This window comes from Myxine glutinosa, chromosome 6 (genome assembly GCF_964187855.1).
Source record: "Myxine glutinosa chromosome 6, kmMyxGlut1.1, whole genome shotgun sequence".
NCBI classification, from domain to species: domain Eukaryota; kingdom Metazoa; phylum Chordata; class Myxini; order Myxiniformes; family Myxinidae; genus Myxine; species Myxine glutinosa.
This window is the reverse complement of record NC_136266.1, coordinates 43,206,908-43,231,657: the sequence shown is the minus strand read 5'-3', so window position 1 is coordinate 43,231,657 and position 24,750 is coordinate 43,206,908. Positions and strand designations below refer to the sequence as shown.

The following is a 24,750-nucleotide window of genomic DNA, read 5'->3' as shown; positions in this document are numbered from 1 at the left end:
GTGATTCTTTACCATTGGGAGATAGGGCCAAAAATATTATATAGCAGGATATCTCAAAAAGTTAGAGACAGATTCGGACGAAATTTGGCAGAGAGGTAGCTTATGTGACAATGACAAAATAATAAGCTTTTGGTGAAGATTCGTATCCGGCTAGTATAATTTTAAAAGTGATTCTTCACCATTGGGAGTTAGGGCCAAAAATGATATATAGCAGGATATCTCAAAAAGTTGTTGACAGATTCGGACGAAACTTTGTGGGGAGGTTGGGTTTGTTACCCGGAAGAATCAATTCGATTTTGGTGAAGATCTGAATATGGATTCCGATGCGAGAATTATTAAATTTTTAAGTGATTCTTCATCATTGAGAGATCAGGTGAAAAGCGATATATAACATGATATTTGAAAAAGTTATGGACGGATTTTGACGAATCTTGGTGGAGGAGTTGTGTAGGTGACGAGAACAAGCCGATGAGATTTTGGTTCAGGTCCGAATCCAGATCCGGCCTATAAGTGGATACAAAACATAAACTGTTCAGCCTGGCGGAGATATGCGCTCTACCGAGTGCCGTTCTAGTTCCTTTTGTTTTTCAATCAAAGTGGTCTAAAATGTGAAATGCACGTGGTATGTTCTCATGTAAGTTACTTCTTTGAGTCAATGCCTATTGGACCGAGATTCAATTACAAATCCAATCAGCCATTTGCGTCGTTACTGAGATGCGGCTTTGCCGCTGATGGAGTTCCTCTGCCCGTCCATTAGGGCAGGGATTTGGGCCTTAGTCAGGGTGCTGGCGATAATCCCCCTACTCTTCATTGAAAGGCACCATGGACTCTTCAACATCCACCAATAGCAATCGATGAGATAGGATCCTAGGTTTAAGTCCCATCGGATGCATGGTTCGCTTATTGATGAAATTTGCTGCTCCGAAGCAGTTTTTAGCCGGGTCACAAATTGAACCAAGACGAGACAGCTAAAAGGCGAGTATGCTTCCTCTGAGCTATCCTGTCAAACTCGTGTAAACCACTAAAAGCTTTCCAAGCTCACTTGACCCATGTCCTCTGAACTTCTAACTGATGGGGTCACATGACCCATTCCTTAATAGGGCTTTGTCGATAATGCACTCGCACCAGCTTCGATCGATCCTTGGTTGTGAGTCAGCCAATCGAGCCATTCCCTTGGGCCGTCTCAGAAGCCTTGCCTCAAGTGCACCGATTTTATGGCTGCACTGTTAATAATTGTCTTAGCTGTCCAAGTGACAGGGTCTCACCTTCAGAAAGTGGCCACCACCACCCTGGTCTGCAAAATTTTACGAGTAAGAAGAATCCGCATGAAGAAATACAGAAACAAAGAAATATTGATGACCTGAAAGAACGAGAGATGGGCATACAGTGAGGGAAAAAAGACAGAACATGACGAGTTGATGGAGAACGCTGAATTGACTTGTCCCAATCAGACCTGGAGGATGTGCGCTTTCTGGCCATGTTCAAATGTCTTCTCATTGCGATTGTGATCTTGACAGCCCTAGATTCATTGTTTTGGACTTCTTTTCAGAATCCATTGTCATTGGATCATTACCTGTCTCCGTTGACCCCTGTTGTATGTAATTCATTTTCATCACATTCCTCAAAACAGCATCATTGAACCCCACACAAGTTCAGTGTTTAAGTTGTTGCCTTCCCTCATGAAACCCCCACCTGTTCACCCTCCCAAATTCCAGACTGCTTTCCCACCTGCATTCATTTGTTCTCTTATTCTCCCAAATGCGAAATCGTCTCCCTGCGGCCATTGTCTCGTAACCACCACCATCAAAGGTGGATGGAGGTTATGTTTTCACCCCTGTCTGTCTGTTTGTCTGTTTGTCTGTTTGTCTGTCCGTTTGTGAACAAAATATTTCAAAAAGTTGTGAATGGATTCGGACGAAGTTTGGCAGAGATGTAGCGTATGTGACATGGACGAAATGTTTAGATTTTGTTGAAAATCCGGATTCCGATCCGGTTAGTAGAATTTTAAAGTGATTCTTCACCATTGGGAGATAGGGCCAAAAATGATACATAGCAGGATATCTCAAAAAGTTGTGAATGGATTCGGACGAAGTTTGGCAGAGATGTAGCGTATGTGACATGGACGAAATGTTTAGATTTTGGTGAAAATCCGGATTCCGATCCGGTTAGTAGAATTTAAAAGTGATTCTTCACCATTGGGAGATTGGGCCAAAAATGATACATAGCAGGATATCTCAAAAAGTTGTGAATGGATTCGGACGAAGTTTGGCAGAGATGTAGCGTATGTGACATGGACGAAATGTTTAGATTTTGGTGAAAATCCGGAATCCGATCCGGTTAGTAGAATTTAAAAGTGATTCTTCACCATTGGGAGATTGGGCCAAAAATGATACATTCTGTTACGTGGTCCCCTCGGTGAATACCTGGTCTCGGTGACCCCCGGACCGGGAGAGGAACTTCGCCAGAAAGCTGTATTATATATGCGCTTTCGCCACGCAATCCATATGAAGTTCACCCAAGAGACAACTGATGTTCAAGGATATATTTCCAATGGTAATGATACCATACAATTTCAATGACACAACCACGGAGATTTTCCCCGAGCAATCAACAATACACAGCCATCAACAATTCTTAATCCACAATCAATTCCCTATGATTAAGATGGCCATCTTATATATGTGTGTCCCGGTGAGTACTCACAACCCCCTTTTGGTCTCGGTCCCGCACAATGCCTCTGGGCCCCTCCTGACCAAGATGATGGTCGGCGTAGCCGCACTCGGGCGGTTGAACGAACCCCGGGTGGACGTGTTTCCACCGGGCAGGTATCGTACTGCTACCAGGCACCCCGGCTGCAGCCCCTCGTGGCCACGCGAAGCGGGTACGGGAAAGCAAGCCAAACCCCACGCCGCTTGCAAGGCGTGTTAGGCCCCCAACGGGCGACCCGTACGCGTCTGTTTTGACGGTGTCGCGAACGGCGCCAAAACGCTGGGTCGGTGCACGGCCACGCGACAGTTTGACGTCCACCGGGCAGGTATCCGTCCCGGTAACTCCTCTCGCCAGACCGGCTGCGGAACGCCGCTTTTCCACGCAGCGCAAGGTCGACCCCACCTTTCGTCGGAGCGGGGCGAGGAAGAATAATAATCGTCCCTTTTCTTCCTCGTGTCTTTTCTTCTTCCGTTTCCGGTCACTTCCGTTTCCGGCCACTGTTTCAGAAGGGCTCCTGACCCTCCAACCACAACAACTACACAACAACTACAACTACAACAACTTAATATACTACACACGGATAAGCAAAGACCTGAATGGTAATTCACATACATTCACATAAATATGTAACAATAGCAGGATATCTCAAAAAGTTGTGAATGGATTCGGACGAAGTTTGGCAGAGATGTAGCGTATGTGACATGGACGAAATGTTTAGATTTTGGTGAAAATCCGGATTCCGATCCAGTTAGTAGAATTTTAAAGTGATTCTTCACCATTGGGAGACAGGGCCAAAAATGATACATAGCAGGATATCTCAAAAAGTTGTGAATGGATTCGCACGACGTTTGGCAGAGATGTAGCGTATGTGACATGGACAAAATGTTTAGATTTTGGTGAAAATCCGGATTCCGATCCGGTTAGTAGAATTTTAAAGTGATTCTTCACCATTGGGAGATTGGGCCAAAAATGATACATAGCAGGATATCTCAAAAAGTTGTGAATGGATTCGGACGAAGTTTGGCAGAGATGTAGCATATGTGACATGGACAAAATGTTTAGATTTTGGTGAAAATCCGGATTCCGATCCGGTTAGTAGAATTTTAAAATGATTCTTCACCATTGGGAGATTGGGCCAAAAATGATACATAGCAGGATATCTCTAAAAGTTGTGGACGGATTTGGACGAAACCTGGCGGACCGGTTGGGTTTCTGACAAGGACGATTCGATTAGATTTTTGGTGACGATCTGAATATGGATTCTGATATGAGAAGTATTTAATTTTTTAAGTGATTCTTCAACATTGGGAGATAGGGCCAAAAATGATACATAGCAGGATATCTCAAAAAGTTGTGGACGGATTTGGACGAAACCTGGTGCACCGGTTGTGTGTGTGACAAGAAAGAATCGATTCAATTTTGGTGAAGATCCAGATCCGGATACACCTAGCAGAATTTTAAAGTGATTCTTCAGCATTGAGTGACATGGCCAAAAATGATACATAGCAGGACATCTCAAAAAGTTGTGGACGGATTTGGACGAAACCTGGTGCACCGGTTGTGTGTGTGACAAGAAAGAATCGATTCAATTTTGGTGAAGATCCAGATCCGGATACACCTAGCAGAATTTTTTCAGTGATTCTTCAGCATTGAGTGATATGGCCAACCAGGCGGAGATATTCTCTCTACTGAGTGCTGTTCTAGTCTTTAAAATGTGCTGCCCATCACTAACTCTTCGCTGCACATCCACGATCTCTTCTGCACATGCTGGTTCTTTCATATTCTTTTCCTCTCCAGACCATTGTTGCTCATTTTTATGTTATTCCTCCTTTCTTCCTCATGTATGTCCATTCACAGCACCCCCCCCCCCCCTCCATTCCTATCATACCCTTGGGGTAGTTTGTGCGCCTCCTCCCCTTTAATTTTCAGCTCCTCCATGCATCTAGACCATTGCAAGAAAAAAAATAGGCCAAGCAAGTTCTTGTTACCACATCTTGTTATAATATTGTACAGTTCTTGTTACCGCATCCAATCATACAAATGCCTTGCTAATGTCAAACATCTTTGCTGTATTTAGTATTCCTGACGTGCTATTTCACTTCATCCCCACCACCACCACAGCCATGCCACGTCATGGAGAGGGGAAGAAATGCCTGAGGTTAAAAGTCATAGTTTGCTGTGGCTCAAACTGCTGTACGTCGACTTGCTGCGGCCCAAGTGAGCGATATGCAAGCAAGCTATAATATTAAGAAATAATAACATATATATATATATATGTGTATGTATATATTTATTTATTTTTATTATGGAAAAAGGTGCATCCAACCAAAAAGTAACTAGATCTACTCTGCTAATCTACTACTAAACAAGCAAGAGCAAATCCAGTCTCAGCTGATGTTTCACCCACTTCCCAGCGAGATTCCTCATGCCAATAGAGTCGAGTGTATTTAGTATAAGTAGATTGACCTGAGGAATGAAGCTCTATTGGCATGAGGAATCTCGCTGGGAAGTGGGTGAAACATCAGCTGAGATTGGATTTGCTCTTGCTTGTTTAGTAGTAGATTAGCAGAGTAGATCGAGTTACCTTTTTGGTTGGATGCACCTGTTTTCCTTTTAAGATGTACAATCCCAACCGAAATATATATATATATATATATATATAGCCACGTGAAAAAGTAAGTACACCCCATGTAAAGTTTTGGCTTTTTCAACATATTTCAACATACAGCTATTTGATCTTCATTTCAACAATATTGATAGAGAAAGGTGATATAATATAACAAATATCATGAAACATTTACATTTTGTAGTCCATTGTATAATTTAAATAAACATAAATGCAAATTTCGCATGTGGAAAAAGTAAGTACACCCTTGGCTCTAATAGGTGGTATTGCCGGCTTTGGCAGAAACAACCTCAAGTAGGCGTTTCTTATAACTGTCTACCAGTCTCTGACATCGACTGGGAGAAACTTTTTCCCACTCCTCCATGCAGAATTCTTTCAGCTGTGCGATGTTTGAGGGGTTTCTTGCATGCACAGCTCGTTTCAAATCCCCCCACAACATCTCGATGGGATTTAGATCCGGGCTTTGACTTGGCCATTCCAGAACCGTCCATTTCTTTCTTTTCCGCCATTCCTTGGTGGATTTACTGGTATGTTTAGGGTCATTGTCATGTTGCAAGGTCCACCTTCGGTTGAGCTTCAACTTTCCGACAGATGGCCACACATTATCCTCAAGCACCCGCTGGTACAATGATGAATTAATAGTGGATTATATGATGGAGAGCTGCCCAGGCCCTGATGCAGCAAAGCAGCCCCAAACCATAATATTTCCACCACCATGCTTTACAGTTGGTATCAGGTTCTTGTGGTCAAATGCTGTCTTTGGTTTTCGCCAAACATGTCTTCTGGTACGGTGGCTAAATAGCTCTACCTTTGACTCATCTGTCCAGAGCACATTGTTCCAGAAGTGCTGGACTTTGCCGAGGTGTTCATTGGCAAACTTTATTCTTGCCCTCATGTTCTTTCTGGACAGCAAAGGTTTCCTCCTGGCACACCTCCCATGTAGATCAAATTTGTGCAGCCTCTTTCTAATGGTAGACTCGTGCACTTTGACATCAACAGTGGCAAGAGCTACCTGTAGGTCCCGTGATGACATTCTGGGGTTCTTAGAGCCTTCTTTCAGCATCTTGTGGTCTGCTCTCGGGCTGAACTTGCTGGGGCGGCCTGGCCTGAACAAGTTGGCAGTTGTTTGGAATCTTCTCCACTTGTAGATGATCTTCCGGACAGTCGAATGATTGATTTCAAATTGTTTGGAGATCTTTTTAAATCCCTTCCCAGACTCGTAGGCATCTATAACCTTCTTTCTGAAGGCCTCAGAGAGCTCTTTTGAACTCGGCATGGTGACGCCGCATACTTCAACAACAAAGAGCAAACCAAACTAAATGTCTGAGGTTTAAATAAGACAGGTTCCTCCAAGATCCTCTCTAACAATGTACTAATCATTTGCACCTGAGCTGGTGCACCTGATTCTAATTTTAGGTATTTGAAGTAGTGATAAATGTAGGGGTGTACTTACTTTTTCTACATGCAAAATTTGCATTTATGTTTATTTAAATTATACAATGGACTACAAAATGTAAATGTTTCATGATATTTGTTATATTATATTGTGGCGGACACAAGGGACAATAATTCCGCGCACCAGTGGGTGGCGCGAGCGTCCAGGCGGGGAACGAAAGCGCATGCCCCGCCTTTCGACCGATCGGCCATGCCCTGGGACAAGGCGTGGCCTCGGGACATATATGCGGGCTCTAAGTTCGAGCCCGCCCAGTGCTGAAGTGCGAGCTCTTAATAAAGACTCTGTTTGTACCAACGCGTTGTGGCCTACCTCTCTGGCAATCGAGTCGTGTGTGCACAGCACCACACTGGTGACCCCGATTGGTTCAGCCGTTGCTGACCCCCGAACGCGCCATGGCTACCAACACCGTCGCCGTCAAACTCCCGGAGTTTTGGGAAGCACAAGCCAACGTTTGGTTTGTGCAGGCCGAAGCTCAATTTCAGCTCCGAGGCATCACGGCAGACGAGACCCGGTACTACCATGTGGTCGCGGCCCTCGGGCCCGGCACTGCCATCCGAGTCGTGTACATCCTTCGGCACCCGCCGGGCGACAACAAGTACGAGGCGCTCAAACATCTCCTCCTTGCCACGTTCGGGCTCAGGGAGATCGAACGGCCTGACCGCCTCCTGGACATTCCCGCCCTCGGCGACACACGACCATCCGTCCGGATGGATTACATGCTGTCGCTGCTTGGAGACCAGAGCCTGGATTTCTTGTTTCGCGCACTTTTCCTCCGCCAGCTACCGATACAGGTGCGCCTTGCGCTGGCCAGTTCCAAAATCACGGATCCCCGCGCCCTGGCCGGAGAGGCCGACAAGTTTTTCGCGGCCTGCGACACGCGGTCGGTTTACGGTGCTGCCGTAGTGGATCCCGGGGCTGAGGCTACAGCACCCCCGGCTTCCCTCATGGCCGCTGCTGTGCCCCGCCCACTACCGCCGCCGCCACCACCACGGCCACCGCGGCCATCACCGCCGCAAACCTGGTGCTACTACCACCCCAGGTTCGGCCGCAAGGCTAAAATGTGTCACCTGCCGTGCTCTTTTGATGGGTCGGGAAACGACCGGGCTGGCGCTCATTAGCGGCCTTGAGCGTCGGCCATTCCGGCAGCCTCCTGTTCATCACGGACATCTTGTCCGGGCGCCGTTTCCTTTGCAACACAGGAGCGCAGGTAAGCGTCCTCCCCGCCTCCACGTCCGACAAGCAAGCCACGGGCCGGGGCCCCGCTTTGCTTGCCGCCAACGGTACACCCATCCGCACATTCGGGAAGCATTGCCTCTCACTGCAGTTCGGAGGGCAGTGCTTTCAATGGGCGTTCGTGACCGCCAGCGTGCCAATGGCCCTGCTGGGCGCGGACTTCCTATGTACGCATGGGCTGTTGGTCGACGTGAAGCGCAGACGTCCCGTCCAGGCCGAAACCTTCAGCTCGCTCGCTTGTTCGCTGAGCGGCTTGTTGAGCGGCTCACTGAGCGGCTCACCGAGCGGCTTGCTGGAAGGTTCCGTCCCGGCGAGTTTAGTTTGCACGCTTCCGGCAGCGGACGACTTTACCTGCCTCCAAGCCAGTTTCCCGGCCCTCACGCGGCCTACCTTCTCAGCGGTGGCCGTTAAGCACGGGGTGGAGCACCACATATCCACGTTCGGGCCGCCGGTCTATGCCCGGGCACGCCGACTCGAACCCACGAAGCTCGCCATTGCGAAAGCGGTGTTCGCCACGCTGGAGCGGCTGGGGATCGTACGGCGCTCCAACAGCGCTTGGGCTTCTCCTCTGCACATTGTGCCGAAGCCCGGTGGGGGATGGCGGCCGTGCGGGGACTACCGCCGGCTCAATGATGCCACCACCCCCGACCGCTACCCGGTCCCGCATATCCAGGACCTTTCCGCCCGGTTGGCAAACACGACCGTGTTTTCCAAGGTGGACTTCATCTGGGGCTACCACCAGGTCCCCGTACAACCGGGCGATGTCCCGAAGACGGCCGTCATCACCCCTTTCGGCCTCTTCGAGTTCCTGTGAATGCCTTTCGGGTTGAAGAATGCGGCCCAGGCGTTCCAACGGCTTATGGACAGCATCTTGCGCGACTTACCTTTCCTCTTTGTCTACCTGGACGACATCCTAGTTGCGAGCGCATCCCGGGAGGAGCACCTGCTCCACCTCCGCACGCTTTTCGAATGCCTGGGCCAGCATGGCCTAATCATCAACCCCGCAAAGTGCCGTTTCGGCGTCGCCACCATCGACTTCTTGGGGCACCTCATCACCAGGCACGGGGCCGTCCCTTTACCGGCCAAGATGGAGGTGGTCAGGGATTTCCCGCGACCCCGCACGATCAAGGGGCTCCAGGAGTTCCTGGGCATGGTAAATTTTTACCACTGCTTCGTGCCCCACGTCGCCCAGCTCCTCCGCCCCCTGCACGAGGCCCTCCGGGGCAAGCCGGGCAAAGGTGACATCGCCTGGTCGGAGCCGATGGCCGCGGCGTTTGCGGGCGCAAAGCTGGCCCTGGCCAACGCCACCATGCTGGCGCACCCGGCGCCCGATGTGCCGATCGCCCTCACCACCGACGCGTCGGACTACGCGGTGGGCGTGGTGCACGAGCAGTGGGTGCGTGGTGCTTGGCAACCGCTGGCGTTTTTTCACCGGCAGCTTCGCCCGCACGAATGCCGCTACAGCACCTTCGACCGCGAGCTGCTCGGGCTCCACCTGGCGGTCCGACACTTCCGCCATCTGCTGGAGGGCCGCCCATTCATGGCTTTCGTCAACCACAAGCCCCTTGTGTTCGCGATGGCCAAGGACCCCGAGCCATGGTCGGCACGGCAGCAGCGTCACCTCTCTGCCCTGTCCGAGTATACGACGGACATCCATCACGTGGCGGGTAAAGACAACCCGGTGGCGGATTGCCTTTCACGGTCCGTCGCGCACGCGGTCCACCTCGGGATCGACTATGCCCAGATGGCGGAGGACCAGACCGCCGACCCCGGCGTCCAGGCCTTGCGGACCGCCGTCACGGGCCTCCACGTCACGGAGGTGCTGTTCGACGCCGGCGCGGCCCTCCTGTGCGACGTCTCCCTCGGCCGGCCTCGCCCCATCGTGCCCGCTGGCTGGCAGCACCCAGTGTTCGACGCCATCCACGGCCTGTCCTACCTGGGCACGAAGGCCTCCCAGAAGCTCGTCCCAGCGAAGTTCGTCTGGCATGGCCTCAGGAAGGACGTCCGCGACTGGGCCAGGACGTGCCTCTCGTGCCAGCGTGCAAAGGTCCACCGCCACACCCAGGCCCCGTTGGCCCCGTTTGCGGCGCCCAAGCGTCGGTTCGACCACGTGCACGTCGACCTGGTGGGACCTCTGCCCCCCTCGCGGGGGTTCACCCACCTCCTCACCATGGTGGACCGCACCACACGGTGGCCGGAGGCCGTCCCATTGGCGGCGACGTCTGCGGCTGATGTGGCGCAAGCCTTCATTGCCACTTGGGTTGCCCGGTTCGGTGCCCCCTCGGACACCTCGTCCGACCGCGGCCCCCAGTTCACCTCTGAGCCGCGGTGGCGCAAGGGCTCGGCGTGAAACTACAACGCACCACGGCCTACCACCCCCAGGCCAATGGCCTGTGCGAGCGCTTTCATCGCTCGATGAAGGCCGCGCTCTGGGCCAGCCTCCGCGACGGCAGCTGGGCCGACAGGCTCCCCTGGGTCCTGCTGGGCCTCAGGACGGTGCCCAAGGACGACCTGCGCGCGTCCTCGGCGGAGCTGGTTTTCGGGCAACCACTGCAGGTACCGGGCAAATTTATCCCTGACTCCACGGCTCCTTGGTCCGCGGCGCAACAGCGCTCCGCCCTTCAGGAGACCGCCCGGAGGTTCGCCCCGGTGCCGACGGCACACCACGGTTGCCCGTCTTCCCATGTCGCCCTGGAGCTTCGCACGGCGCAGTACGTCTTCGTCCGGCACGATGCCCACCGGGCACCGCTACGGCCCCCGTACGACGGGCCCTTCCGCGTGCTGGAGACCGGGGACAAATATTTCACCATCGACATCGGCGGTGCCCCGGATCGCATCTCCATGGACCGCCTCAAGCCGGCCCACCTCGATCTGGACCACCCCCCGCAAGCAGCTCTGCCTCTGCGTCGAGGCCGCCCCCCAGCGGTCGGACCCCGGCACCCCGCAGCCCCGCCGTCCCGCTACCCCCCAGCCCTGCACGCATCGCCAGGGGGCGTTTCGGCCGGGTCATCCGGCTTCCCCGCAAACTCACCCTTCAGGTGCGCGGGAATTCTGGGGGGGCGCGTGTGGCGGGCACAAGGGACAATATTTCCGCGCACCAGTGGGTGGCGCGAGTGTCCAGGCGGGGAACGAAAGCCCATGCCCCGCCTTTCGACCGATCGGCCATGCCCGGGGACAAGGCGTGGCCTCGGGACATATATGCGGGCTCTAAGCTCGAGCTCGCCCAGTGCTGAAGTGCGAGCTCTTAATAAAGACTCTGTTTGTACCAACGCGTTGTGGCCTACCTCTCTGGCAATCGAGTCATGTGTGCACAGCACCACAATATCACCTTTATCTATCAATATTGTTGAAATGAAGATCAAATAGCTGTATGTTGAAATATGTTGAAAAAGTCAAAACTTTACATGGGGTGTACTTACTTTTTCACATGACTGTACATATATATATATATGTATATATATATATATATATATATATATATATATATATATATATATATATATATATATAAACATACATACATGCATATATATATATATATATATATATATATATATATATATATATACGTATATATATTGTACATTTTGTTCCTCCATCAGCTTCATTGGCTTTAACTCATATGTTTATTGTAATCATGCCACTCTCAGGTCAGCAAGATAATGTGTGTCCTTCATTTACGAAATTTCAATGTACAAATAATTCTGATAATAGTTATTGCAATTTTAATAACAATGGCAATCGTGTTGCTTTCCTTGTGAAAAAGTGATGTAATCCTTTTCCTAAAAAATGTTGTTTTTCCCCCCGTTTATTAAATATTTGGCAAGACGTTGTTACCTGTACTCTAGTCAAGCTGCTGATAACACTCAGATAATTTGAATTCCTCCCCCATAAAACCTTCTGATTGCCCCTGGGCAAATGGGAATCTGGGAATCCGTTACCACACAGGGAAAGCAGAGGTGGGCAGATGTTATCGTGAAAACACTAACCAAGAAGCAAACACCATGACTCATAACCTGAAGTTAATCGTGTTAATTTCCTAACCTGATGATTTAATTGTAATTGTAATCTGTGGAACAGTTTTAAATGGGACTGGGGTTGGAGGTGCAAAACAGCCCCATATGATTGAACGGTTTTGTGAGGGGGGGTGGGGGTTGAGGTGTTGGGGGTACAAAGCAGCCTGATATTATGAAATTGGAGTTAATCTAGAATATAGTGGGAGACCTTTATGTCTATATATAAGTGCTAGCAGAAGGTAGAGTCAGCTTAAATTCGTTTCATATAACTTGATGAGAGACCACCTCAGCCTGACAGAGAAGTATCAGGACAACAATGGGTTAAGGAATTCAACCCAGACTTAACACCTGATCTGAGCATGAATCATCTGAGCTGTCCTGCTCATCCCAGACTATATTTTCCTCAAAATTGCAGCTGATTCTTTGTTTTGAAATTGCAATGCTAATTGTAATCAAGATACATGCTGATTATTACAGACATGTTTTTTCTGCAGTAATGCATGAAAATTGGCTGAGCTTACAAGAAGGTATTATGAAATGATGGATAAGAAATGTACTCCAGTCTGTTTTAAGGCAAAATGTCTTGACTTAGCCGAATTGCTGCTCTTATGATAGAAAGTTTTTTTTTTTGTCTGCGCCGGGGTTCAGTAATGGACCGTACTGTGGCTACTGTCTCAAAGCGCCGCAATCAGCCTATGTTGGTCTGAGCAGGTGGGTAAAGGGATTTGGCACGCGTGACGGACTGCAGTCTGCTCAGGCGTCATCCTGATTTCTCGGAGGGCTCGATGTTCGTTGGTTCTCACCATAGCACGCGCGTTTCTCAGTCCCCCAACGGCCCTCGCCAAGCCTGCCATTGGACCTCTCTTTTTCTTTCCTTTCTCTTGTTAGCCATTCATATTGTCTCTCTCAATCTGTCTCTCTCTCTCTCTCTCACTCTCTTTCTCCTCACAGTTAACACACACTGCTTCTGCAACTGCCATTGTTATTTGGTTATGATTGGGATTAAGGCTTTGTGGCAATGTTGCAGCAACGTTGCATGTTAGCTGGGTTCATCTCCATTGTTTCTCCCTGTTATTTTATATTCTTCAATCAAATATTAAAATCGTCTCCTCAGTCGCAATAATTTTAGAAACTTCCAGTTCAAATGCAACATCTCAAAAAATGATTGTTGTACACCGCTCCTTTCCTATGCCATCTCCAGGCGCTGCATAACGTCATTGCCGGGCACCGAAGGGGGCTTGGCAATGACGCACGCTGAAAGGGAGTACTCAGTTTTCACTCCGGTTGTTTGTATGTTTGTTTTCTTGTTTGTTTGTTTTTTGTCCGGGCGATATCTCAACCATCATTTGAGCTAGGAAGGTGAAATTTGGGCACAATAGTGAGCAAGTACCTTGTCAAAAACCCTATTTTTGGTTTTTTGATTAATCAGTTAATTGATTAGTTACTTAATTATTATCGATTAATTAAGTACTTATATATTTCCTTTCTCTGCTGGGCATTATCTCAGGCACCTTTTGAGTAAGGAAGCTGATATTTGGTCATGACAATGATCAAGTGATTTGGCTGTAAAGGCTAATTTGTATTTATTGATTAATCAATTAATTGATTATTTATTTCATTAATCGATTTATGACTACATTAATTTTTTTTTTAAGTTACAGATTAGGATGAAACGGTGGTGGTTTAGGTATTCTGTTTGCCAATTGATAAATTATTTAATTATATAATAATTATTATTTATTTATTTTCATTATTAATCATTTATTTATTTTCTTTCTCATCTGGGCAATATCTCAGGCACCTTTTGAGCTAGGAAGCTAATATTTGGACATGATAGTGACCAAGTGATGTGGCTCTAAAGGATATTTTTGATTTATTGGTTCATCAATTAATCGATTAATTATTTATTGATTAATAAATTAATTATTCAATTTTTTCCATTAATGACTTATTTAATTAATTTTCTAAACGTTATAGCTTCGAATGAAGCACTGGTAGTTTAAGTGTGCCATTAGCCAATTGATTAAGAAAATATTTTATGATCATTATTTCTTGATTTTAATTACGCAATTAATCAATCCATTATTGTACATCTCTCTCTCCCAATACAGTCTCTATGAGCTGTACGGTGGTATTGCCGGGCGCCGCCAGAGGCGCCCCGGCAATGCCGCGCTGGAGGATATTTAATTATTTGACATGGGGCGGTGTACTTTGAATGTATCTGTACTTATATTTTAATTGATTTGGTCATGACAATATATATATACAGACTTGGCATTTAATATGGAATATATTTTTTGTGGGGGTGAACTTACTTTTCAAGATGACTTAGAACCAAAAGTTCATTGGAACTAGCCTTCTGGATACAGGCACATTTGTCAGTTGCTGCCACTCAGCACTAAGCCGATTAGCTGACTTGGTACGGCCATTGCAGACTAACCGGTGCAGCTGGCGATCATCTCTCCTTGTGATTCTGCGGGGACGTCCTGGCCTCGGTATTGGAGTAGGGACACCCCTCTGAGCATTTCGTTTCAGGATCTTTGACACCTGACCTTGAGTGATGCCATACTGCCAAGCAATAGCACGCTGTTTCATGCCGGAATTTTGTAAAGCCACCACTCCATGACAAACAGCATTGTCGAGTTGACGGACCATCTCCAGAGGAAGTGGCAATAACTTTTGTAGATGGGCAGCAGTTGTTTTCCACTAATACAGAACGCAACAACCCTTTTATACCTGATTGTGAAGCCAATCGTAAAATGTACCTGTCCTTACATTTTGTCACGCCACCTGTGATATTATCCTGTTATTGACTTCTTGCTGCGAAAGACAATCAGTGACATGGTTCTTTTGACAAAGAAATCACCGAAGTGTGAAAGAAACTCACCAGATTGATATACTGAGTTCAGAAAGTAAACCCGTCAAGAATAAAAAAAATAATCCATATTAAATGCAAAGTCTGTATATATATATATATATATACATATATATATATATATATATATATACACACACACAGAGTGGCGACAAAGTCCCCATGCACGCAGTTAGAATTTAATTATAATTTATCTGTATGCTCCCCCCATTCTCCACACAAATATTTTTTTCTCCATGTTCTTCTGGATATCTTCTTCCATGTTGAGGGTTGGAGGTCATAAAAGCAGACCTGACAGCTGTTTTGAGGTCTTTAACTGTTGTTAGGAAAAGATGAGAAATTTCCTCTTTCACAATGCCCCAAAGCCAGTTGTCACATGTTGTTAAGTCTGGACTTCGAGGAGGCCACACTATCTCAGATCCACGTCCAATCCATCGTCCACTGAATTTGTCATCAAGATATTCTCTAACTGCGAGACCATAATGTGCTGGTGCACCGTCTTGTTGCAGGATAGCTGTTGCCTCGAGACCTCTCTCTCACGCAGTTGTGGAACAAATATGTCTACTCAAAAAAAAAAAAAACCCAAAAAAATATTTCCTTCTCAGGTCTTATTCGTTTATTTGTTGTTCTTATTTGTTCGTTCGTTCTTCGTTCACGTTGTTCGCGATCACGCGATCACGTGGTTAGAAATGTATAATCTCTCCCCTGAACAACTATTTTCTCTCATATATTATAACACCTTTTTCTTCTTCTCCTACAAAAGGATGCTTTCGTCTTGCTCACCAAATCTATTCATTCCAAAAAATATATATAATACCATCTCTTACAGTTCCTCTTTTCTACATTCCCTAAACTATCCAGAACTCCACCCCTCCTTCAGCGTCCTCAAACGTATTTTTGACTCGAAGGTCTCAAACTCATTTTGCAAAAAATGTTCGTTTCCCATGAATCGTACACTTTTCAAAATCCAATCTCACCCCTCCCCTCCAAATCTTCCCCATCCCCCTTTCCCTCCAAAACTTCCCCATCCCCCCTCCCCTCCAAAACTTCCCCATCACCCCTCCCCTCCAAATCCTCCCCATCACCCATCCCTTTCAAATCTCCCCCCTTGCCCCTTCCCTCCCCTCCCTCCTAAACTCCCCCCACACCCCTCCCCTCTGAGACTCTCCCTCGCTCCTCCCCTCTAAGACTCCCCTCTCACCCCTCCTCCTCAAAGCATCCTCCCTGCTTCTTCCCCCTTCCAACTTTCACCTTCATCTCCCCCAACCTTCTGCCTCGCTCTTCCCCCTTCTCAAATAACACCTCACTGTGCCTCACCCAATCTCCATCAAACCTTTTGTCTGCCCCATTCTTCCCTTTCTCCAAGCTATTCTGAAATCTCTGAAATCTCTGACACACCTTCAACAGCTCTGCCTACCTCTTCCTCCTCTTCCACATCTTACCCTACCCCTCCCCCCCCCCCTGTTCTGTACCCGATGCTCCCCCTTCCTCTTCATTAACGGTATGGACCTCAAACATCCGGGGCCTTCGCTCAAACTTGACTGATCTCTCCATACAGGTTGCTTCTGACAAACCAGATGTGATCTGCTTAACAGAAACTTTCCTCCTTCATGATGTCTCTGATGCCTTGGTATCTCTCCCAGGTTACTCCCTCCTCCGGTATGATAGACCTGAGCCTCGTCCCGGAGGTGGGGTTGCTATCTTTATAAAAAACTCTCTTCCTCACTCGCCCTCCACTGCCCTCTCTCCACCTCACCCCCAGGAATACCTTTGGCTATGGCTTCCCCTTCGCTCCCACCTTTTGTTCATATGTGTGTTGTACTGTCCACCAAACAGTGATGACTCCATCTACATCTCGCTGTCTGATAATATGGACCAACTTCTATCTACCCATCCCAACTCTCTCTTCCTCATATGTGGTGATTTCAATTGTCACCATGCCAGTTGGCTGGGTGTGGGTACCTCTCTCACTAGCCATGGCTCTTCAGCAAAGGACTTCTGCGACTCACTGGGACTGACACAATCTGTCAATTTCCCGACCCGGATCTCAGTCAACGGAGCATCTTCTCTTCTGGATTTGGTTATCACTAACTTCCCTGAAAATGTCTGCTGCTCTTCTTCTGCTCTAATCGGCTCATCTGATCATGTGCTTGTCAAAGTGGACATCTCTCTGACCATTCTCAGAGAGCCTCCTCAGCGTCGACGAGTCTGGAATTTCACTCAGGCCAACTGGCACGGTCTTCAAGCAGCCATCAATCATCTGGACTGGTCTCCCATCTCTACCGCCTCTGACATCAACTCATCCTGGGAATTCTTTCAAAGTAGATTGCTCTCTCTCATGCACAGATTTATCCCATCTCATCTTCAGTTGTCATACCCTTCCTCCCGTCCATGGTACACGGAATCTTGTGGTGAGGCTGTTGCCCTGAAACAACTTGCTTTCGTCTCCTGGAAAGCAAATCCAACGGAAGGAAATCTCATTTCTTTTCACAAAGCCCGAAACAAGTGTGTGTCCACCCTCAGGAGAGCCAGGAAACAATATCTCACCGTTCTCAAGACCGAACTCTCTTATCTGTCTCCCTCTTCCAAATCCTGGTGGCGTCTGGTCAAATCTGTTTCTGGTGTTTGTTCCCCCTCCATCCCCTCCCTCACCTCAAACGGCTTAACGGCTGACTCCGCACGTGAAAAAGCTGAATGCCTCAACTCTGTGTTTGCCTCTAAATCTTGTGTCCCAAACCCATCCCTCTCTGTACCCACTGTACCCAGTCGTACCCAGCGGCTCCTGGACTCTGTGTCCTTTCCTCCTGACAAGGTGGAAAAGTTTCTGTCAACCCTCGACTCTGATTCTGCAACTGGTCCTGACGGCATCGGCCCACGGGTCCTAAAATCATGTTCTTCCGCTCTTTCACTCCCTCTTTCTGTTCTCTTCACCCTCTCTTTTGCTCGAGGTCATCTGCCATCTGCTTGGAAATCAGCCAACATCACCGCTTTGCACAAAAAAGGTGCAAAAACAGATCCTAGCAACTACAGACCAATCAGCCTTCTCCCAATTATCAGCAAAGTCATGGAATCCATCATTGCTTTGGATATGAAATCTTTCCTCTTCTCCAATGGCTTGATCTCTGATCATCAATTTGGTTTCAGACCTGGTCACTCTACTCTGGACATGCTGCTTCTGCTTTCTCAACAATGGATGGAGGTCCTCAACGCCAAACAGGAAATTAGAGCTGTCTCCCTTGACATTTCACGTGCCTTCGATACGATCTGGCACCCTGCTCTGCTCACCAAACACTCCTCCTTTGGTATCCATGGAAATCTCCACGCATGGCTGGCGGACTTCCTCTCTGGTTGTTGTCAACGTGTGGCCCTGAATGGGTTTCTCTCATCTCCTCTTCCTGTTCAGGCTGGAGATCCCCAAGGTAGTGTTCTGGGCCCTGTGCTTTTTCTGGTCTTCATCAATGATCTCTCTGATTCTCTTGAAAATCCTCTCTATCTCTTTGTTGACGACTCTACTCTCTGTCGCTCCATTCCTCATCCCTCAGATTGGCAGTCTGCAGCATCCTCACTCTCTGCAGACCTGGACAAAATCACAGACTGGGCAAACAAATGGACCATGTCTTTCAATCCTGATAAATCTCACACTCTTACGATGTCTCTCCGAAAGGACCGACTGGACAACCCTCCCATCCACTTTCTGAATAATCCTCTCCAAGAAGTTCTGTCACTCAAGCTTTTGGGTCTCACTATTTGCCATGATCTTTCCTGGGAAAACCACATTTCAAATCTGGCCTCCAAAGCCAGTCGCCGACTGGGCATCCTCCGTCGTGCGAAGTCCTTCCTTGGCACACCTGAGCTCCTCACCACATACAAGGCTTTCATCCGCAGCTCTATGGAATAATGCTCTCCCCTCTGGTCTGGTGCTTCTGCCTCACACCTAGCTCGTCTTCACGCTGTTGAAACCAAAGCGTTCAGAATCATTCGAATCTCCCGCGATGAAGCTAACTCCAAGGGCCTTTCACTCACTCACCGCAGGCAGGTTGGTGGTCTTTCCGTCTTCTACCGACTCCTCTCTGGCCTTGCCCCCCCCCAGCTCTCTCTGGGCTCTGTCCCCCAAATATTCCTACAGGTCGCACAAGATCTGCCTGCAACCCTCTTATGGTTAAACTGCCAAAATCAAGACTTTCTGCTCACCTTCACTCCTTCATTCCTCTTTTCTCCCGCTTCTGGAACAAACTCCCTCACTCTCTTCAATCCCACTCCACCCTCCAGGTCTTTAAAACAGCTGTTCACCACCATCTCTTATCCTCCCCCATCCAAAAGCTTGATATTTTCTACCCCCGCTAATTTCGGTCCCCTTGTGTTTTATACCTCCCCCCCCCCCCCCATTCCCACGCCTCCTCCCCCCAAGCCCTCTCCCTCCCACACTTCTCCCTGCTCTCAAATGTTGTGGTTGTGTGCTTCCCCTTCTCTCCCCATCTTGTCTTCCGCTCCCTCTTTTTGTATATTTTGTTTGTCTGGTTGCTTTTGTTTGTTAAATAAATGTTAGCTCTTTCACGAGCCTCGATTCAGTATACAAAAAAAAAGAAAAAGAAAAAAAAAAAGCACGTCTGAAGCATGTTCAAATAAGCAGTGTGATTGACACTTGTATCGAAAAAATATGGCCGTATCAAGTGATCTTATGCAATTGCTGCCCACACACATCATGACACGAGGAGGATGCTGTTCAATTTCCTCATAAAAATGAGGATTTTCTTTGCACCAAAAATAAACATTCCTGGATCGATTGCTGAGGTAAATAAAACACTCATCTGAAAAAAAATACACTTCATCTTGATTTTATGGTGGGAAATTGCTGCAGAAGAGCCTTGCTCTAAACAAGTCAAATAAAGGACACTCCCTGTTGAAAAAGCCTTCTTCTCGCACACCCGCATCGTGTCACACGTAGGAGCTGGCTTATCGAACCTTTTTGGAATCTTGTCCTTATGTCTTCAAAACTTGCTCCTTCTAGCACGTGGTCATGAACCCAAACACAAGTAATCAGTCTCTCTTCTATCGTATACTCACTTGTGTCCATCATGCTGAAGCCGTACCTGGAAAACAAATAAAACAAATAAGTAACAGAGGACACACTATTATGCATGGGGACTTTGTGGCTACTCTCTGTGTGTTTATATATATATATATATGGCACTTTCCAGCAAATATATATATTCCGCTGAACTTGGGGAAGACTAAGAAGAAGACCTTTGTTGGTCAAAAGCTTGTCGAAAATGAAAGATCGATGTCCTGAAGCTACGTCCGCGTCTGATTTAATCTCCCGATTATTTATTTAATGCAAATGAGACGCCCTGCTCATACTGTGGAGTTTCTACTATTTCTCACAGTTATATATATATATATATATATATATATATATATATATATATATATATATATATATATATATATATATATATATACATATACACTACCGGTCAAAAGTTTTAGAACACCTCAATTTTTACAGTTTTTGTTGAAATTTAAGCAGCTTAATGTCTCAATGTACTCTGAAATTAAGCATAGAAGAAATAAACAATTGGAGATAGAAAAGAAATCATAGATTCATTTTGTTTAACAAAATTTAATTTAAATTTTTGACTCAGCAAAGTAGCCACCTTTTGCAGGTATAACCGCCGAACACACTCGTGGCATTCTTTCTGCAATGGAAATCAAATATTGTTCGAGAAGTTCTTCCCAACACTGTTGCAGAAGTTCCCACAAATGTGTTGCACTTGTAGCTTGCTTTGCTTTCACCCTTCTGTCCAGTTCATCCCAAACCAGCTTGATGGGGTTTAAGGCTGGAGACTGTGCTGGTCAATTCCATGATTTGAAGCCTACCGTCTTGTTCTTTTCCTCGAAGGTAGTTTTGACATAGCCTGGAGGTGTGTTTAGGGTCATTATCTTGCTGTAGGATGAACCCCTGACCAACAAGGCGTATACCAGAGAGTATTGCATGGTGATACAAAATGCTGTGGTCGCCCTTTTGGTTCAGGGTGCCAGTCACTCTGTGCAAGTCGCCGAATCTGGATCCAGCAAAAGAGCCCCAGACCATCAAGCTTCCTCCTCCATGTTTGACAGTTGGTGTCACACACTGAGGAACCATCCTTTCACCTACTCGACGGCGTACAAAAACCCTGCGCGATGAACCAGTGATTTCAAATTTTGATTCATCGGTCCATAAGACCTTCTTCCAGTCTTCAGTAGTCCACTGGCAGTGCTTCATGGCCCAGGCAAGCCTCTTTTTCTTATTTTGCCATCTTAGCAATGGCTGTCTTTCTGCCACTCGACCTGTCAAACCCGCAGCTCGAAGTCTTCTCTTCACAGTTGAAACTGAGACTTGCTTACTTCGACCAGTGTTAAGCTCTGCTTGAAGCTGTTGTCCTGTGAGCCGCCTATCACGCAAGCTGTTGACTCTCAGAAACTTGTCTTCTGATTCTGTTTTGGCTTTGGGTCTGCCAGATCTCTTCCTGTCAGAGTTTCCTCCAGTTTCCAATATACTACTTCCTGCAGTGCGATATTGTCCAAATAATGCTTCAGAGGGTGTAATAACAGTCTGTTCCAATACTGCTTTTACACAGACAAGGGGTTTGTAATCACGTAATCAGCAGAGGTTGGGACACCTAAGGGAATTGTTTGCATCAACTTTCAAGGCTTAATTTACTTACATTGCTGCAGAACAGCTGTAAGTTGTTAACCCATTACTTATTCCCTGACGAAGGCCTTTTCTTACAATATAACTGTGTAATTTATATTATTTTCCCGTTTTTGCTAACCTAAACTTTTTTTTTAACCTCGAGCAGTTTACTGCTTACATTTGTACCATTTCAGGTTATTCACTGGACATTAAACTGCGTAAATTTCAATAAAAACTGGAGAAATTGAGGTGTTCTAAAACTTTTGACCGGTAGTGTATGATAACTCAATAACTTTGGGGAAAAGGTAAATATCACATTTGCTTGTAGTATTGCTGTTCCTTTTAACAGTAGCTGTTGTGATGGCAAATGCACTTTCCTTCATACATTACCTTCCGTAGGTCTCCCAACCCCTGTGTCATGCTCCATTGGCATCGGCACATCCAGCCTTTCCAGCAGTTTTTGAAATTGGTTTAAATTCAGTTCATTAGAAGGCCGCCAATTTGAATGTATTGAAACAAATCGCAGCGATTAGGGATTGATTTTGCCACTAATTGTTCTCGGCATGTCACCTTATCTTTGATGGATGAATCACAAATCATGCTATGGAATAAAGAAATCCTGCTGCCAACACCTAAAAATGGTTCCATCCACCTGTTACCTTCATTAGACCCAGCCTTGATGAAAATACAAACAAGCTTAGTTTTCCTGATATGACAAAATCACTTGGCAAGACTAAGCCAGCCTTTAAATTTTCAATATGTGAGAAACTTTCCGATGATAAACCTGACAACGTGGTTGTTAGAAACGTTCCAGCAAAAGTTTTTGCCTTTGGGTCCTTTGGGTCATGAATGGGAAAAACTTTCAAGTATACGATAATCTGGGATCGACCATCCTGACATAAATATAAAACACAACTTTCGCAAAGACTTTGAGATCGCAGCAACTTTTCAGCATGAAATGCAAAATCATTTCTCTCCTTTAATATCAACAATGAGGGAACTATAATGTATCAAGTGAATGTATAACTTTATGTGGGACATTTAAATTATTTCCACGTTCAGGTTTTGAGCTTGTCCAAAGTTTGGGGTTGGGGTGGAGGAAGAGGAGCAGGCTAAATCTGGGAAAATAATAATTGAGTAAAGGAGGAGAATGAGAGAGAGAGAGAATGAGAGAGAGAGAGAGAGAGAGAGAGAGAGAGAGAGAGAGAGAGAGAGAGAGAGAGAGAGAGAGAGAGAGAGAGAGAGAAAGAGAAAGAGAAAGAGAAAGAGAAAGAGAAAGAGAAAGAGAAAAAGAAAGAAAGAAAGAAAGAAAGAAAGAGAGATAGTGATAGTCAGGAAGTGTGGGAAGAGTTGGGAGAGAAGGGAAAGTAGATTGTAGAAAGATAAGAGTGAACGGAAGGACGGGGTATGTATGGAGTATTAATGTATGACTTCACACATTTAGGTGTGAGTCCATTAGGCCCATCAAAGCCTATGCAATGGTTGCAAATGTATGGTTGCTTGTCCATGCTCTATCCTTTTTAAATACTGATCATCAAGCAAGGAAGCAGCTCGTGCCATTTTCAAGTCTGTAATGATTCTGCCGGGTTTTGAATCACCAACCTCCCAGTCACAGAGCGGACACGCTAACCATTATTACCACGCATGGTTAGCATAAAAAGTGAGGTTATTGGTTGATGGTTGGCTGGGGGTGGGGAAATATGGGTTTAGGGGAAATGGTGCCATGTTTCATATGTAAGTGGAACGGCACTCGGTAGAGAGCATATCTCTGCCAAGCTGAACAGTTTATGATTTTTGATAACAAAACACTAATAGGTTGGATCTGAATCCCGGAGCAGAACCAAAATGTAATAGCTTGTTCTAGTCACTTAACCAACTCATCCACCTACTCTTGTCATAAGTCATCCACAACTTTTTGAAATATCATGCTATATAACATTTTTGGCCGTATCACTCAATGGTGAAGAATCGCTTAAAAATTAAAAAACCTTTTAGCCTGATCCGGATTTGGATCTTAACCAAAATGGAATCATTCATCCTTGTCGCACACCCAACCTGTCCACCAAGTTTTGTCCGAATCCATCCAAAACATTTTGAGATATAGTGCTATGTATTGGTTTTAACCCTATCACTAAATGGTGAAGAATCACTTTTAAAAATATCTGATCTGGATCAGGATCCAAATCTTCACCACAATTGAATCAATTGTTCCTTCTCTCATGCACAACCTGGCCACGAAGTTTCGTCCTAATCCGTTCACAACTTTTTGAGAATATCATGCTATGTACCATTTCTTGCTGTATCTCTCAATGGTAAGGAATCACTTTTTAAAAAATTCTCAGATCCAGATTTGGATCCGGATCCTCACCAAAAACGAATATTTTTGTCCTTGTGATATGCCCAACCTCTCCACCAAATTTCGTCCGAATCCGTCCACAATCTTTTGTGACGTCCTGTTTACAAACAAGCAATAAAGACGTCGTGCTGAAGCACGATACTTGCTAGATCCGCCCAATCCCCTCCTTCCCCCCCCCCCTCCGCCTCCGCCACAAATGTTCCCATGGATACATCAAATTGTCCATTTCATTAAGATTAAAATTGACAATCCTAATCAAAGTTTGGGTCAATCGGATGAAAATGTATTATTTTTCAGATCAAAATTTATGATTTTAGACGTTTGACCTTGAAATGACCTTTTGACCTCAAAATAGTTGCTTTCCAACTTCAGTGATGCACTATGCAATTGCTGTTTAATTTTCAAGTTAATAGGATGAAAAGTAACGACTTTTTCAGGCAAAAATTGATTATATTAGAAGTTTGGTCTTGAGTTGCCCTTTGACTTTTTGACCTCAAAATTAGTTGGTTTGCGAGATCAAGGAGGCACTATCCAATTGTGCTTTAACTTTCAACTCAATCAGATGGAAACGGATGATTTTTCAGATGAAATTTGATGATTTTAGAAGTTTGACCTTAATTTGACCTTTGACCTCAAAAATAGTTGCTTTCCTAATTAATTGATGAACTGTCCAAATTGCTGCTTAATTTTCAAATTAATTGGATGAAAATTGATTCTTTTTCGGATGAAAATTTATGATTTTAGAAGTTTGACCTTGAGTTGACCTTTGACAATTTCACCTCAAAAATAATTAATTTTCCAATTCA

General features: G+C 46.2%; 1 protein-coding gene across 1 annotated transcript in view; it reads left to right on the top strand.

Moving 5' to 3' along the window:
• LOC137416518 (ephrin-A2) overlaps positions 1-24,750 on the top strand; it is a 339,219-nt gene that overhangs the window by 293,120 nt on the left and 21,349 nt on the right. Inside the window, exon 3 of the mRNA XM_068102132.2 lies at positions 4,831-4,926. Within this exon, the coding sequence (XP_067958233.1) occupies positions 4,831-4,926 (96 nt within the window). The remainder of the gene's footprint in view (positions 1-4,830; positions 4,927-24,750) is intronic.